This window comes from Schistocerca serialis, chromosome 7 (assembly GCF_023864345.2).
Source record: "Schistocerca serialis cubense isolate TAMUIC-IGC-003099 chromosome 7, iqSchSeri2.2, whole genome shotgun sequence".
Classification (NCBI taxonomy): Eukaryota; Metazoa; Arthropoda; class Insecta; order Orthoptera; family Acrididae; genus Schistocerca; species Schistocerca serialis.
This window is the reverse complement of record NC_064644.1, coordinates 415009511-415026441: the sequence shown is the minus strand read 5'-3', so window position 1 is coordinate 415026441 and position 16931 is coordinate 415009511. Positions and strand designations below refer to the sequence as shown.

The window sequence follows — 16931 nt, the reverse complement described above, 5'->3', positions numbered from 1 at the left end:
TGACTGTCGAATCTTTGTGGCAGTTTCTTCTTCATCGTCAGTTGAGGTGGCTTATTTGGAATGTCAAACAGTATGGATACTGCATTCCACACGAGTTTGTTATTGTCTGCGTTCATGAACTGGTTTTGTTCGAAATGTAGCGAACAAAACCCAATATTATTATACAGGTAAACCGGGTCTTTCTTCATAAGGTCTTCTCGTCTGCTATTAACTAGGCATTTTTTCCTCCTAAAACGAAACATTCATGATTTATACACATAAATTTGCAAATGAATCCTGACGATACAGTTTAGTAACATGATGGTATATACCTCTCAGGGTCCTTAAGAAACCTAAAAAAGACAGCTGTGGTGTCTTCTTCCTATTGCTGCTGCAATTTATTGCGCTACAAACGCTCCCGATGGTAAAAACCATTGTATAAATCAAAATAAACAATCACTATTCGCCTTCACGATCGCGCCGAACTCACAGTTCAACCTACCGGCCGCTTGGAGCGCTGCTGGCGCAGAAGGCAACAAAATCGAGGCGAAGTGTCGCGACTGTTATGTTAGACTGTGGAATTACTTTGTATATAGTTTCCATAAGTGCAAAGTGGTGTTTCTTTGAAGACTGAACACACTGTTGGAATTTGAATCTGAGAAAGTGTGTGTTTTTTGTTTACAAAATTCGAAACTCGCTTGATGAGAAGGTTTTTATTTGTACTGTTGCGAATGACAGTATTTGCGATGGTAGAAATATGGAAGAATAGCTTTGTAGCATACTACATAACATGACTCTGGAACCAGGAATTATGTTTTTGTGTGGAGCTATCAATCACCCTTGAAAGTATATTTCGTACAAAATATTTACATTTGCCGCTTCAGCTGTCAGTGAGTGGTTCGTACTATGTACTTAATGAAAGCTTCACCTTGTAATTAAATGGATGAGAACAATTACTTCGTTTATCTAGATGTAACAGTCGGAGACGAAAAAGGTCTGTAATTTATCTTAAAAATAATATTGCACGCATGACATTATCATATGTCAAGAGCTTTTAGTAGCTTTTTTTTTTTGTTCAATTATAGTGGGACGAGTAGTTCTAGAGCTCTTCAAGAAAACTGCTCCGAAGACTGCTGAAAATTTTAGGGCGTTATGCACGGGAGAGAGAGGGATTGGCAGCATAGGCAAACCCTTGTGCTACAAGAATACAGTATTCCACAAGGCCATTAGCTTATTCATGATACAGGGAGGTGACACCACAAATTTTGATGGCACTGGAGGAGAAAGCATATATGGCTGCGTCTTTGAGGATGAAACATTTGAAAGGAAGGTAACTGTAATTGCACTCTTGTATCCTGAAGATAGTTATACCACTTTTTTAAGTTCACATATGCCATTGTCAAAATTAGTACATATTATCATAGTCAACAACCTCATCAATGGATGTAGAAAGATTTAAGATATATGTCTTAGTTGGTTTTTATAGCTATAATAAAATGCATTAGATGTTGCCATCCTATATATAAGCTTTTCCCCACCCTAAAAATATGAATGTGTCCAGATGGAAGGTTTGTTTGAACAATGCAGTGCTATACTTGGCTTGGTGTGATTGGAGGAAATCGGCCTATTCCCTTGTTTTGCCCAACATTTGAACTAATTTCCCCTGCTAGCCATAAAGGAACGGGAATCTACAATGTAATGTGGGTTCTGAACTATTGTGTATCTTGGCTTTTTCCGTATAACCTATACAAATCATTGTGAGGTGAAATAAGCCCAAAACAAAATCCAACTTGAATTGAAACTCAAAGTTTTTTATTTGAGTCACGCATTACTGTTTAAATCCAGCAGCGTTCTTATTCAAAAATTTCTTCCTTTCTGTGTCATTGCACATTAACAGCTCTTTGTGTGATTTGTTTATGATCTGGTTTCCTCTCCTCAGACAGGTGATGGGGAACCTGACCCATTTCACAATTTCTTAACTGTTGTTTAAGAGTTCTAAAATTGTTGTGTGATCTCAAATGCCAGATAGTACTGTGCTATTGAGACCCATTATCAAATCCACACTCTTTCAACTTCAACAAAAAGTTATTTTTAGGATATTGAAACTTTGTTGCTCAAAGATCAAACTTATTGCCAAAATCTTCATTCACAAGGTAATATTGCATTGCAGTGTATTATTTATAAGTTTGTAACAGCCACAATCATTTGTTCTGTCCCCTCATTAACTACTAGTGACATTATCTTAAAGATGCTGCTTCATGGCATCTTGCACTGAAGCATTAGGATAGTAAATAGTTCACATTTTTTCATGAGCAACATTAACAATCAAGCCAAGCACTTGGGTTTCAGACCATCAAAATCAGCATTTTTACAGTATTATTGAAGGGAAATTCCATTGTGTGACCTCTTTGGTTTACAAGTAATTCCCACATGACTGATATAGTAAAGTGCCTCCTCAGTGTTGGATATTTTTTGTTCTTGAAAGATTGTGTAGTTGTTGGAGGAACCAGATTTTAATGGTATGTGTCAGTATATTGATTTGTTCCCAGTCCTTCTAAATACATGCACAAGTAACCATTTTTTTGTAGCTGGCAACAGAAACTTCATATTGCCTTCTTAAATGTCCTAGCACATTTCAGAATGTGGAGAGAAAAATTCAGCTGAAGCCCCAACTCCTTTAAAATTACAAATCAACACATTCCACCTAAAGATCAAGATGATGACAAGGAAATTACAAGTGGCATGAAGGAGCTTTCTTTTGGATCACCATATAACACCAAAATGTTGAGTAGTAACTGTAAACAGAATTATGACGTACAAGAACCACCCAGTACAATGTATTTGTAGGAAATTGTATTCACTGCAAGCCAACTGGCATGGGTTGTGGAACCTCAGAAAATCTGTTGTAGCCTATGATACACTGCAGCAGAATGTCCATATTCTTTTTTATATGGGGCAATGGATCATGCCATACTAAACAAGTCAACACTGAAAATGAATTCTTTGACATTCAACATAGAGAGGGGATGTTGAGTTGCAAAAAGGCACAACAAAAAGACAGCTATACATTTGAGCTTTTGACCACAAGGACTTCTTCAAAACCAGAAATCATTTACACAAGTGCAAGTCAAACACATGTGACTATTGTTTATGGCTGCTGATGCAGTGGTCATGTGTGTCCAATTTGTGCTTTTGAATGTCTCTACTTTGGAAAAAGGCCTTGTGGCTGAAAATCAAATGTATAGCAGTCTTTTTGTTGTGCCTATCTGCAACTCAACGTCTCCTCTATATGGTGAGTAGCAGTCTATCCTTTTCATAACATTGTTGTTATTCTGTCCTGAATTTTCCATTATTTGAGTAATTGCCTTTCCTTATGACGTAACCCTTGCATTCATTATATGTGATGGTAAAAATGTGCTGGGATTTGAAGCTGCACCTCTGCCTTTCAATTAGCAGTGTGCTATGAGTAGCAGTATCAGAGCATGCCTCTTGACCAGATGGTTCAAAACATGAATTTGTCAAGGGCTTTCCAATTTTTCCTCAGCAATTACTGTAAGATAGAGGATAACACAAACTCTTTGTTGCGTCCATTCTCTTGGAGAGGCAAGTCACACAGCACCATGGGAGAGACTGCGAATTTGGAAGGGAGGGAGAAAGGGAAACCTATTGTAAGTTGAAGCTTCGACTCCGACTGTGAGGTGCGCTCGGATGTCACAGTTGCCAGTTGGCCTATACTGACCATTGTCGTATTACACCTCTCTTAGCTGCAATCTGAATTAATCCATTTAGCTTTGCGATTTACAGGAGCTTTTGAATTTCTCATTATGTTGTATATTGTAACTGATTACAAGTTTGCTCGTGCAATTATATTTCTGTCGATGCCTCGGTTTCATTTGTCATCAAATTGTGAAGAGGAAGATTCTGCTAAAGCAATGAGTTCATTATGGTTAGTATCCATATTGAGAACAAATCAGACGATATTGTTTGCACTGAGAACAATTTGTTCAGAATTTACAAGAAAATTGCAGAGAGATCAGTGAAGTCAAGTTAATGGAAAGTTGTGGACTCACTGATATTATTTAGCACAACTATGTTATCAGCCTTCATAAGTTTCAGAAAAACAAAATCAGCTTACATCTGCCTCTTGGAAATGTAGAACAAATGAAACGGAGGAGCAGGAGCAAGCAGAAGAACAGAGGAAGCTTATATAAGCAAAAAGCAGAATTATGTGTTGGTGAGAGGCAGGAGACTGCTCCAGAGCTCTGTTATGCAGTCAGTTTTATTACGTAACATAGAGTTTCATAGACACAGCTTTAAGATCAGCAATTTGTGGCTGTGTAGTTCTTGTAAGCATTGCACTCACAGATGTTATGTGAGATGTGGCAGCTAGATTTGGGAGAGCTAAGGCAGAAATGTCAAGGGACACCCAGCTACATGGATATAAGCCTCCTCACTCAAGGCTGAAGTGCAGGAGAAGCACCCGATGTATGCAGGGGTCTAGCAGAGCTCCTCCCACGTGATTCGGGGTCCACATTGGGCGTTCATATCCGCTGCCATCTCAGAGATTAGCATATTGGAATACCAGATGCTTATGTTTACAGTTCATTGCAGATTTGACCCTGGCTGTCTCCTGCCATACAGTGAAAAAGCTTTGACAACATTAAAAACACTACATAGGCTTAGGCTCGGAGTTTAGAGATGTAAGTCAGACATCAAGAAACTGATTTTTCTTCTTAGCTTTACATTCTCTGATTGTGGAGATGTATCTTGTTGTACAGTTGCAATTTTGGTTACCAAATTACCAATTTAATATAATTTATACATTTGTATGTGGTATTTTATCTGTTACCTTTATTTTTGTTTGTAAATTATGTATTATTGCAACAATATTTTTGTACATAAGCAATGTTCCTGGTTTTAGATTTTCCCATCTTAGGAAGATTTTTTAATATTTCTAGCGTAATCATCTGGGTGGCATCGTGCAGGAGGTGCGATATTTATGCAAGCTGACTTCTTATCACCTTCAGGTCTTGCTATTGACAATTGTCTTTCGCTGGGTGCCACCACTATATCAACTCCCGCCCCTCCTACCCCCCACCCCACTCACAGTGCGGCCTTGTCCTCTTCAGTGGACGTGACGGGCAGATTTCCATGCAAATTGCTACTGTGATCTGACTATGGTTACCAATGAGTCCCAGGTCTTGTTTAATTGAAAACTAGTCATTATTTACTAGTTCCTTCTGTAGTTAGATTTATATAGCCTCTTTTAAAATACAATCCCTGAAGATATTAGTGCTGTTGTAATTTATGATGTGTCTGTGAGAAATGCAGTGCAACTTTGTTGGCTGTTTGTTGTTTGTGTGGCATTTATACTCTGTGCATCTCTCCTGTACAGTCTGGGTAGCCTACATACATTTTCTCATACAGGCAAGGGATGCTGGAGGCTCCTGGTTTCCGGAGTCCTAGGTCATCTTTGATGATCCCAAAAAGGCTTTCATCTTGGCTGGTGGGTGGGACACAAAGGACATTATGTTTCCAGAATATTCTACCAATTTTTGTTGATATGTTCTCACCTGTATGACAAAAAGACATGCTGCCTAGACTTTACAGACTAGCTAAAGTTCCACAAGGAAGGAATGACATGTGCCCAGTTGTTAGCAACATTAGCGCACAAATGTGAATTAGCAAAGCACCTGATACTGATGCTCAGACTCTTGATGGGGAAATGGCAGCACAACAGAACTTCTGACTGGGCCAGGACGACCTGATGGTGAGCTTTGGTGTTGTGTGTCTCTTTACAAGGGTACCTCGAAGAGGCTTCGTAAACTTCATAACACCAGCACTAACTAAACTGTTAGAATTAGTGCTTAAGTCAACATACTTTTTATTCAACAGAAATTGTAATGAAGAAACAGATGGAGTGGTGATGGGTTGCCCACCGTCACAAGTGGTGGTCCACTGTGAAGAACCAATGGAATGGTGATGGGCTGCCCACTATCACAAATGGTGGTAAGTATGTTTATGGAGGCATTTGAAGAACAAACACTGAAGTCAGCAGTCTGAGTCCATGTACTTTTTTCGATATGTAATTGATAACTTCGTAACTTGGCCAAAAGCTCAGCATCACCTTTAACACTTCCCGCAACAATAATTTGCTGCACAAAAACATCAAATTCACGTTGCGGGTAGAAGAAGATAATAGACTTCCATTTGTGGATGTGCTCATCAGTCGTCCGACACATACAGATTTGTACCTGCATGCCTCTAACTGCCATGCACCTTAACAACAAGGAGGTGCCCTAGGCACACTAGTTCACAGAGCAAGCATAATCTCAGACCAAGACAGTGTAGCATCTGAATTGTGGCACCTGTAGACCATGTTCCATATGAACAGTTACAGCAGCGCCAGATACATTGCGCAGTAATATCAAAGAAGCAGAGGCCACAGCCTGCTGAGGTTCAAGGGGAACTTCTTGCGATGGTGATTACACCATATATCGGTAACTCATCAGCAAAACTCGGAATACTGTAAGTACATAACATCAGGTGCATGTTCCACCCACCAGCCAAGGCAGAAGCCTTGTTGGGATCAAATAAGGATGGCCTCAATAAACTGAGAGTCTATTGCATCACTTGCCAGTGTGAAAAAATATATGTAGGCCTGACACTGTGGATGGTACAGGAGAGACACACAGAGCATATGAGGGTAAAAGCCACACAGACAATGAACAATGGACAAATGCTGCTGTGGCAGAGCACTGCATCGCTCTCAGACATTTTGTGAGTTATGACAGCACCAAGTTTTTGCAACAGTCCATTTTCATTCAAGGAATGCATGGGACCTAGCCTTGTGCATGGTCAAAGCATAACAGCAATTTGATGATATCGAATTGTGAACTGACAACGTACTTTCCCCACCAATGTACCAGGTCCATGCCTGTAAATAGCCGGTTCTAGAGTTGGAGGTGGAGGAAAGTAGTGGATATAAAGCTAGCACCCAGCAAAAGGCAATCAGCCGTTCGGAACATCTGAAGACGCAAGAAGTTAGCTTGTCAAAATATTGCAGTTACTTGACAAAGCCACCCAGCTGAATAACTGAGAAATATTCAAAATATGTTGGTCCTGATAAGAGCAGGTAAGAAGCTCACAATCAATGTCAGTCATCCATACCCAAGAGTGTTACTGCCGATGAAAAATTGTTTCACTATGTTGATGTAGAAAAGGGAAAGACTGAGTGAACCTTAACAGTGAAAAATAGTATATATACCCATCCACAAAATAACAGTGATAATAATAATAAGACTTAAGAGCATTGAAATTATGGGGCAACACCTATTGTTGGGGCACACCCTTGGCAGCAAATGCAAGTTTGAATGTGAACGCATCAGCTGTCACTGTGCTAAGCGGTCTCAGCAGCAATGTTGTGTTCAGTCGCAACCAATGTCCGTCAATGAAGAAACTTACATCTTCTTCTAAAGTGGTGGCCTAGCAGCATAACTGTGCATGAAACATCAACACATCTGGCATTGGTGGATGACATTTACAACCAATTTATTACTCAAGACGTCCTCTACAACTCCCTGAAGTTTGTCGGTGTCAATTTGTTACACTCTGTATGTATTACTTTCTGTGAATGTAACCACACCTGCTGGCCTATATTTCCAATAAATAGAACAGCTTGAAGCCGCAATTAAAGAAAACTCACTGAATAAGAATATCAAATCAAGTGCTGTTGGAACATGCATTTTTTCATAGCATCATTACCACAGAAGTTATCAGGAACTTAGTTGAGATGTGATTCCACATACTCTAGATATTATTGCACTACCAGACTTCCACCTTTTCTGTTCTCTATCTAACATGTTTTGGAAGAACTGCTTCAGTTATGAAGATGCTTACTAAGTTTTATTTGCCTACTACTACTTCATCATCATCCTCATCATCATGATTTTGACAAATGTCTTCAAACATGGACCTGAGAAACTATGCCAACATTGCAAGAGAAACAGAGCTAATCGTGAAGAATATATTACTAATTATTTACTGAACATTATGAATTTGAAGTTAAATAATAATAAGAAATTTTGTGTCAACATACTAAATATACATAGTCCTCGAAGTTTCTTAACAGCATTTAAAATTTGTCTTTCTTGGATCTCTATGGGTAATACTTTTCAAACAATGGAAAATCCCTGGGTGGGGTAAGGTGGAGGCTGGGGCAGGGAGAAGGGGGATAGCAGAATAGGGGTAGGGGAGAGTGATATGCTGATTAGCGAAAAAGGAGAGAAGTAAAAAGATTGGGTATGTTGGTGGAATGAGGGCAAAAATGCAGGAACAGTATATGGAAATGGGTTCTGGCTGAGGATAAGGAAATTTTTCTGTACTGACACAGATGGAAGGAGGAAGAATCCATGATGATGGAAAAAATGCGAAAAATTACGCCCGAAAAAATACACCCAGAAACTTGGGAAAAATCACGAGATGGAAGAAACGGATGAAAACGGGGGGAGGGGAAACAATATTAAATATGAGGGAGTCAGCGATAGTGAAAGGCAAATACTCACTAAAATTGATGTGAAGTCTCAATGAGATCAAAGAAAATATATAATTAATAAAAAATGAAAGTGGAACCCAGTCCACATACTGTTTCTGCATTGTTGCTTGGCTTATGGAATTCCCCCAAATCGCCCTGCCATCAATTTACCCATCTCCGGCTGCCACCCCTCCTTCCACAGTGACCTGAATCTGTTCATATTCCTCCAATCCTTAGTTGTGACCAACATAGTCCTGCAAAACCATATCAACTAAGCCCCCCTCCTTGCAATACCTCCTCTCCATCTGTAAAATTCTCCTGCTATACAATCTCAAATTTCTGGAACCCATAACACACGTAACTCTTGCCCTTCAGGAACTAGAGCAACATGCACAACGCCACCTCAAAAAAACTCTCCAGCCTCCTTCTCTACTTCCTACTCCAACTTTGGAGTGCCACTGTCCACCACCTTTACAACGGCCTCCAAACCTCCCCCACGTCCCCTTATAGCTGACAAACCCTGCTTTGCAGACCTATTACATTTACCCTGCCCTTCAAAACTTTCTCCCACCACCACACAGAATCCAGAACCTAAACAGACCCAAAACACAGTCACAAACCTTTCCTCCAGAAGCCTTAGCTCCGCAGAAATATCAGTCCTTTCTCAAGGCCTCTCCTTTGGCCCCACTCCCAAATTCAGTCATGCAGGACTTGTGAAAGACCTTTTCTCCTTCTCCTGCTCCTACAGTGGAAACATTTTTTTGCCACCAACTCTACCAATCAGGCTCAACCAAAGACCAGTGTTGAACCCTGCCTGACTCAGTTCACTCCTCCATCTAACCGTGATCAACCCCCCACTGCCCCCAAATCATTCCAGAATTTTTTAACCTCGAGCCTTGCCTCACCATCATTCCCCAAATCCCTCAATGTGCAAACTAACCTTACATCTGCAGAAAGAACCACAGTCCACCATCTAAAAACTAAGCCCAACCTTATGATCCTACTTGCGGACAAAGGCTCTACCACTGTTGTTTTGAACTGCAAAGATTACCTGGCGGAAGGACTCCACCTGCTGTCAGATACATCCAGCTACAAACTTTGCCACAGTGTGACCCCATTCCAGAAATCCAGCAGGATCTCCAGTCTCTCCCCAAATCCTTTCCCCACACTCCTACCTTTTACATGCTTCCTAAAGTCCATAAACCCAACCACCCAAGATGCCCCATTGCGTCCAGTTGCTGTGCCCCCACTGAGAGAATCTCTGCTCTTGTAGACCAACACCTTCAGCCTATTACTAGGAACCTACCCTCCTATATAAAAGATACCAACCATTTCCTCCACAGACTCTCCACAGTTCCTGTCCCTTTATCGCATGGTGCCCATGCCACCTCCCTTTACTTTAACATCCCTAATTCCCATGGCCTTACCGCTGTTGAACACTAGCTTTCCCAGCGTTCGGTGGGTTCCAAACTAACAACCTCCTTCCTAGTCACCATGACCAACTATTTTGTCACCCACAATTACTTCTCCATTTCAGGCATTACCTATAAACCAACCCGAGGTACAGCTATTGGCACCCGCATGGAACGATCCTATGCCAACCTACTCGTGGACCATCTAGAGGAATCCTTCCTAAACACCCAGAATTCTGAACCCTCACCTGGTTCAGATTCATTGATGACATCTTTGCAATCTGGATCGAGGGGGAGGACTCCCTATCCACATTCCTTCAGAACCTCAACAGCTTCTGCCCCATTTGCTCAATCTGGTCCTGGTCTAACCAACAAACCACCTTCCTAGATGTTGACCTCCACCTGAAGGATGGCTACATCAGTACCTCTGTGCGTATCAAACCTACAAACCACATGCAATTCCTCTGCTTTGCCAGCTGCCACCCTGTCCATACCAAAATGTCCCTTGCATACAGCCTAGCCACCCGTGGTCGTCGCATCTGCAGTGACGAGCAGTTCCTCTTGAAATATACTGAGGGTCTCACTGAGGCTTTCACAGACCGTAACTATCCTCCCAACATTCTACAAAAACAAATCTCCTGTGCCTTATCTTCCCAGTCGCCCACAACCTCCCAAAGTCTCACCGTCCGGTCACAGAGGAACATTTTTTCATATTTCAGTACCACCTAGGACTGGAGCAACTGGATTATATTCTCCGCCAGGGTTTCGACTAACTCTTGTTGTGCCCTGAAATGAGAAACGGCGTGCCCACTATTTTTCCCACAGTGGTATCCCGCCATCCACTGAACCTACACAATATACGCATCCATCCCTACACAGTCCCTGCTCCCAACATCTTACCTCCTGGCTTATATCCCTGTAATAGACCTAGATGCAAGACCTGTCCCATACATCCTCCCACCACCACCTACTCCAGTCCAATCACAAACATCGTCTATCCCATCAAAAGCAGGGCTACCTGTGAAACCAGTCATGTAATCTACAAGCTAAGCTGCAACCACTGTGCTGCATTCTATGAGGTCTTGACAACCAACAAGCTGTCTGTCCTTATGACTGGCCACTGACAAACTGTGGCCAAGAAACAAGTGGACCACCCTGTTGCTGAGCATGCTGCCCAACATGACATCCTTCTTTTCAATGACTGCTTCACAGCCTGTGCCATATGGATCCTTCCCCCCAACACCAGCTTTTCTTAATTGTGCAGGTGGGAACTCTCCCTTCAATATACCCTACATTCCCGTAACTCTCGTGGCCTCAACCTTTGTCATTTTCCTCACCCATCCAGCCCCATCCCTGTTTACGTTCTGGTAATACTTTTCATAATTTTAAAAACAGTCGTTTTTAGGTCAGGCCTATCATGACCTTATAAAACAAAACTACAGAAAAGAAATAACATCGAAGTGATACAACTACTGTAAATTATATCCATTACTACCTGAAGATATGGGCTTAAAAGTCCAGACATAGAGTACAGTACCAATGAAATCATTTGCGAATATTTACAGATGTCAGTTTGTTTTTCCGAATTATGTTTCATTGTTTTTAATATTTTTTGTTAAAATCAATATCTCCAGTATTTGTATTTCCTGACATTTATTCATAAGTCATTTGCAGTGTATGTCAGCTTCATATTGGTGTTCAATAATAGTGATTATATTAATAGCAAAAATGCTGCACCAGCTACAAAGACTGTTGTCTCTTATTGATACCTGATCGAATGAAATATACGTAAATATGGGGATCATTCCGAACAACGTTCCTTGCCGGCTGGCTGCAGCGTTTACACTGCTGAGCTGGTCGCCATCTTTCGTGCCCTAGAGTATATCCGCTCCTGCTCAGGTTAGTCCTTCGTTATCTGTAGCGATTCCCTGAGCGGTTTACGAGCTCTCGACCAGTGTTTCCCTCGTTCCCGTCTGGTGATGGCTGTCCAAGAGTCCCTGCATACTCTTGCCTGTTGTGGCCGCTCTGTGGTCTTTGTGTGGACCCCCGGTCATGTCGGTATCCCGGGCAATGAGAATGTTGACCGCCTGGTGAAAGAGGCCACTAGTAAATCATCTCTGGAGATTGGCCTCCCGGAGACTGATTTGCGGGCAGTCTTACGCCGCGCAGTTCTTTCGGTTTGGGGCGCTGGATGGCGCAATCTGCCCACGCCCAACAAACTCCGTCCAATCAAGGCGACGACGACTGTGTGGCGGTTGTCCATGCGGGTCTCCCGCAAGGAGTCTGTTGCCCTCTGCCGGCTGCGCATTGGGCACACTCGGCTTACGCACGGCCACTTATTGCGCCGTGAGGACGAACGTCTATGTCGCTGCGGCTCCGTTTTCTCTGTGGTCCATATTTTATTGGAGTGTCCGCTTTAAGCTGTGCTCAGGCAGTCGTTCGCACTGCCTGACACGCTCCCTGCCCTTTTAACAGATGACTCTGCTACGGCTGACTTAGTTTTACGTTTTATTCGGGCAAGGGTTTTTTATCATTTAATCTAAGTGTTTCTGTTTTATCTTATTGTTTTGTGTTGATTCTGGCCTTTGGCCTCCGGTCTTAAACTGATTTTTTAATGTGTTTTATGTGGTTGGCTTTTCCCTTTTTATTTCTATGCTCGGCCAACCACAGTCACACTCTGTGTGATTTTAGTTCGTTTTGTCTGGTCTTTGTCTCAGTTTCTCTTGTTCTGTCTCGTCTGTGCTCTATTCTTTTAATCGTTTTTATTCTCTGTGGGTGTTTTTAGTTCTTGGAAAAAGGGACCGTTGACCGTAGCAGTCTGGTCCCTTTAATCCCACAAACCAACCAACCAACCTATACGTAAATAAAAACAATAAATGGGGGTCTAATGCCCTCAGTACAGTTGGCTAATAACAAGAATTTTATGGAACATGCCCAAATTCTTATTTGCACCAAGAGAGTTTAGAGAAGGTTTTTAACAATGTAGGATTTAATATTTTATTTTTGAATATAGATGCGTGATATTTCTCTTTCAGGCATGACTTTAGTGGTGGTACACCTGAGAAGGCAGATGGTTGGTTGATGGACAGCAGCAGGAGGCATGAAAATTGTTATTTCCATTAAAACTGTTCAGTTAAAATTGGGGAAACACACATATTGGAAATAGTTTTCCTAATCCCTTTCTGATGCATTAGAAGTTAGCATACAGTTCAATTTACAGAGACCTTGTAATACATATATCGTGGTAGCCTTGGTCTTCATACCGCATATGGCAATGGTGCATGCATGAGAGACTTCTTGACAGTGTTTACGTTGCATCCATAGATTGTAGCCCCCTTGCCTCTGAATTGTAGCATATATCTATGGCAAGTTTCGACACCAACATTAACTAGCATTATACCAAAGTTCACACCACTTCAAGAATTCTGAAGTGCTATTAAAACATATACCATTCCATTAAAACAGCAAAACTGGGTGTTCCTATGAGCACTGGTATTTATTAGAAATTGTTGAACTGAAGGTGTAGCACATCTAACATGACTCATTTTGTACAGCAGAACATTTGCGAATAGTTCTCAAGCAGTAATGGTCAGGTTAGGACAGTGAAATTGCCCCCTTCGAAAGGAGTATAAAAGATTATTGATTTGGGGACTTCCACAGGGGTATGATCCCTATGGCAAGGGGTTGAGATTGGGACTTGCATGGGGACAGACTGTGATGTTGTGGAGGTTTGGTGGGTGATGGAACACCACTTTAGGACAGATGGAAACAATTTTGGGTAGTATCAGGGCATTATGATAGATAATTACAGCCCTGACAAAGGATCTGGTTCAGCTGTCCCAGTCCAGGGTGATATTAAGTCACAAGGGGGTCTGCTCCTTTGTAGCTGATTCTTGGGGGAGGTGGGGGATTTGGAGGGGGGGAGATATGGCATGGGGAATCTGTTTGCAGACTATGTTTGGGTGGAAGTGCCTGTCTGTGAAGGCCTTTGTGTTATTTCAGCGTACTGGGCGAGGGAGTTTCTTGTCACTGCGGATATGTCATCCACGGGTGGCCAAGCTGTATGGAATTTTGCTGTGTGGAAGGGATGGCAACTATCAGTATGCCGGTACTGCTGGTGGTTATGGATGTAATGTGGACAGAGGTGTGGATGGAGCCATCAGAGAGGTGGAGGTTATTGTCCAGAAAGGTGGCATCTTGGGTTGAGGAGGACCAGGTGAAGTGAATGGGAGAGGTGTTGAGGTTGTGAAGGAATGAGGGTAGGATGTCTTGCCCTTGAGCCCAGCTCATGAGGATATTATAACAATGAACCTGAACCAGCAAGGGGTTGAGTGTTTTTGGAAGCTAGAAAGGTTGCCTCTTGATGGCCCATAAAGAGATTGGTGTAGGAGGCTGCCATGCAAATGCCCATGGCTGTGCTGCAGATTTGTTTGAATACCTTCCCTCCAAAGGAAACACATATTCGACACCATGGGAAGCCTATCACTATCTAGCAACATCGGTTTCAACTGTCTGTAGCAGTGCACCGATGCGATGAACATTAGTTGCGGGGAGAAGTGGAACAAATGGATGGTGGATGAAACTGAACATGAATTCAAGCCAAAGGGAGCTAAAAATGACCTACAGTCAGACAACTCTGTTAGTGGATAAAACATTCGTGGTATAGAGTAAGAGAAGACACTATTGTTAAGTCTCTCAAGAAATTTGAGATAAGTAACGCTCTCGATGGTAGTGAAGACCATCTTATGTGTACAGAGGACAACAATGACGACGAAGAAGGAGATGAAGAAGAAAGTGCAGATGACGATTTTCAGGACTTTCAAAGGTCAGTTCAGTTGTATAAACTAAGGACTTTTTTAGTCTGGCTTTGCAATCTAACAATAAAAATGGTAAAATACTTAAAAATTAAGGTGTGTCTTGTAGTCTGTAGCATCTTATAGTCCGTAAAATCTGGTATGTGTGAGGATATAGTTGGTAAGGTTAACAAGGAATGAGGTAGTGAGTTTGGAGTCTGAAGAATGTTGGTAATGGTAGTATTCGACAGCAGTGAAGCCGTGTGCACAAGGGATGTTGGTGTAGAGGGAGGTGGTGTCAACAGTGACAAGTAGATATTCTGGAGCTAAAGGGGTGGGGATGGTGAACAGTCGGTGAAGGGTGTGGTTAGCATCTTTGATGTGGGAGTCTGTTTTTCGGGCAATTAGTGGAGGCATTGGTCAACAAGAGCAGAAAGCCTTTCATTGGGAACAGAATAGACAGCTACAGTGGGGTGTCCAGGATTGATGAGTTTGTGGATTTTGGGCAGCTTGTAGACAGTGGGTGTGGGGGATGTAATTGGGATGAGGTGGGAGATGGATTTGGGGGTAGAGGTGTTGGGAAGGACCTTTGAGCAGTAAATGGCGGTTATGTTGGACTTCAGGGGTGGGATCACTTCGGCAGAGCTTGTAGATAGAGGAATTGGACAGTTGGCAGAAGCCTTCTGCCAGAAGTCACTGCAGTCCATCACAACAGTGGTGGAGCCTTTGTGTACTGGGAGGATGATTTAAGTCGGGATTTGTTTTGAGGTTGTGCATGGCTGTCCTTTCTTCTGCTGAAAGGCTAGTGTGCTTAGCAAGTTATCTGACCAAGGAGGATGAGGCCAAATTGGATGTAATTAATTCCTGGAAGGTTTCCACAGAGTGGTTAGATGGGAGGGTCATGGTTGGTTGGTGGTATGAACTGGGAAAAGCAAGGTTCGATGTTGGGATTATGTTATCTTTGGTTTGGGATTATGTTATCTTTGGTTTGAGAGATTGGTGGCAAACAACTTTTTCCTCGAGAGAAGGAGAGTAGGGATTTGACAAGTCCAACATGTCTGAACTTGGGTGTGTGGCTAATAGTGAGGCTTTTGGATAGGAATGAAACTTCTGTGGGGTCGAGCTGTTTGGTTGAGAGGTTAACAACAGTTTTCAAATGTTTTGGGGTTCTGGATTTTGTGGGACATTGGGAGGGAGTTTTGGATGATGTAGTAAGTTTAAATATGCGTGGTCTGGGTGCTACGAGGAGATGACAGTGGGTATCACTGTGGGCAGGATAGTTGTCGATGGATAGTGGTGTCCCAAGGTGGCAATATGTTATCAACAGGCCGGACAGTTTGTAGAAGAAATGTCTGAAATGCTCTCCCAGTTATTCAAGCGCAAGGGTTTCAGTTTCAGGAATGTTGTGTATGTAGTAAGGATTACACAGTAACAGTATCTTGCAGAGGGAGTAGGCATCCTAGAACCACTTCTACAGTGACAAGAAGTCACTTGTCCAATCCTCCTCCCACCTCCAAGGATCAGCTACAAAGGAGCCCCCCATTGTCACCCGATATCACCATGGATTGGAACAAGTGAACTATATCCTTCATCAGGGCTTTGATTATCTATCATCATGTCCTGAAATAAAGGACACCCTTCCCAAGATCCTTCCCTCCTAAAGTGGTGTTCCATCACGCATCAAACATACACAACATCCTAGTCCATCCCTATGCCACAGGACTCAGGTCCCTGAGGAAGACCACAGTGCAAGACATGTCCTATCCATTCACACAGCACTTCTTACTCCAGCCCTGCCACAGGCTTAACTCGCCCCATCATTTCATATACCAACTCTGCTGCAAACACTGCATAGTTCTTTATGTTGTTATGACTAGCAACCAGTAGTCCACCAGGATGAAGGGCCACTGCAAAACAGTCGCTAAGAACAAAGTTGAGCACCTAATGGCACAACCTGCAGCTGAACGTAACATGCTTAATTTCAGTGGCTGCTTTGTAACTCGGCTCCTCTGAACTACACAGATGGAAATTACCCTTACGACAAATGCTTTGCTCCTGTAGTCGTCCAGGCCTCAATCTCTGGTAACCCACCATCCCCACAACCTCCACCCAACAGTTTCCCCTTCCTCTGTCGCTAGCAAATCAGCTTTCTCCCTCCGAACCACACGTGACTGACCCCCAACCTCCCCTCCTGCTCCGGCCAGTGTCTGGCTC

At 42.5% G+C, this 16931-nt stretch overlaps 1 protein-coding gene across 2 annotated transcripts in view; it reads left to right on the top strand.

Moving 5' to 3' along the window:
* The first annotated feature begins 555 nt into the window (after positions 1 to 555).
* The window catches only part of LOC126412850 (peptidyl-prolyl cis-trans isomerase D), a 58302-nt gene continuing 41926 nt past the window's right edge, over positions 556 to 16931 (top strand). Inside the window, exons 1-2 of one of the 2 annotated variants that reach the window (XM_050082705.1) lie at positions 556 to 973; positions 1065 to 1309. In XM_050082705.1, the coding sequence (XP_049938662.1) occupies positions 919 to 973; positions 1065 to 1309 (300 nt within the window). In that variant the 5' untranslated portion in view covers positions 556 to 918. The remainder of the gene's footprint in view (positions 974 to 1064; positions 1310 to 16931) is intronic. The other variant, XM_050082707.1, reaches the window with a different exon arrangement.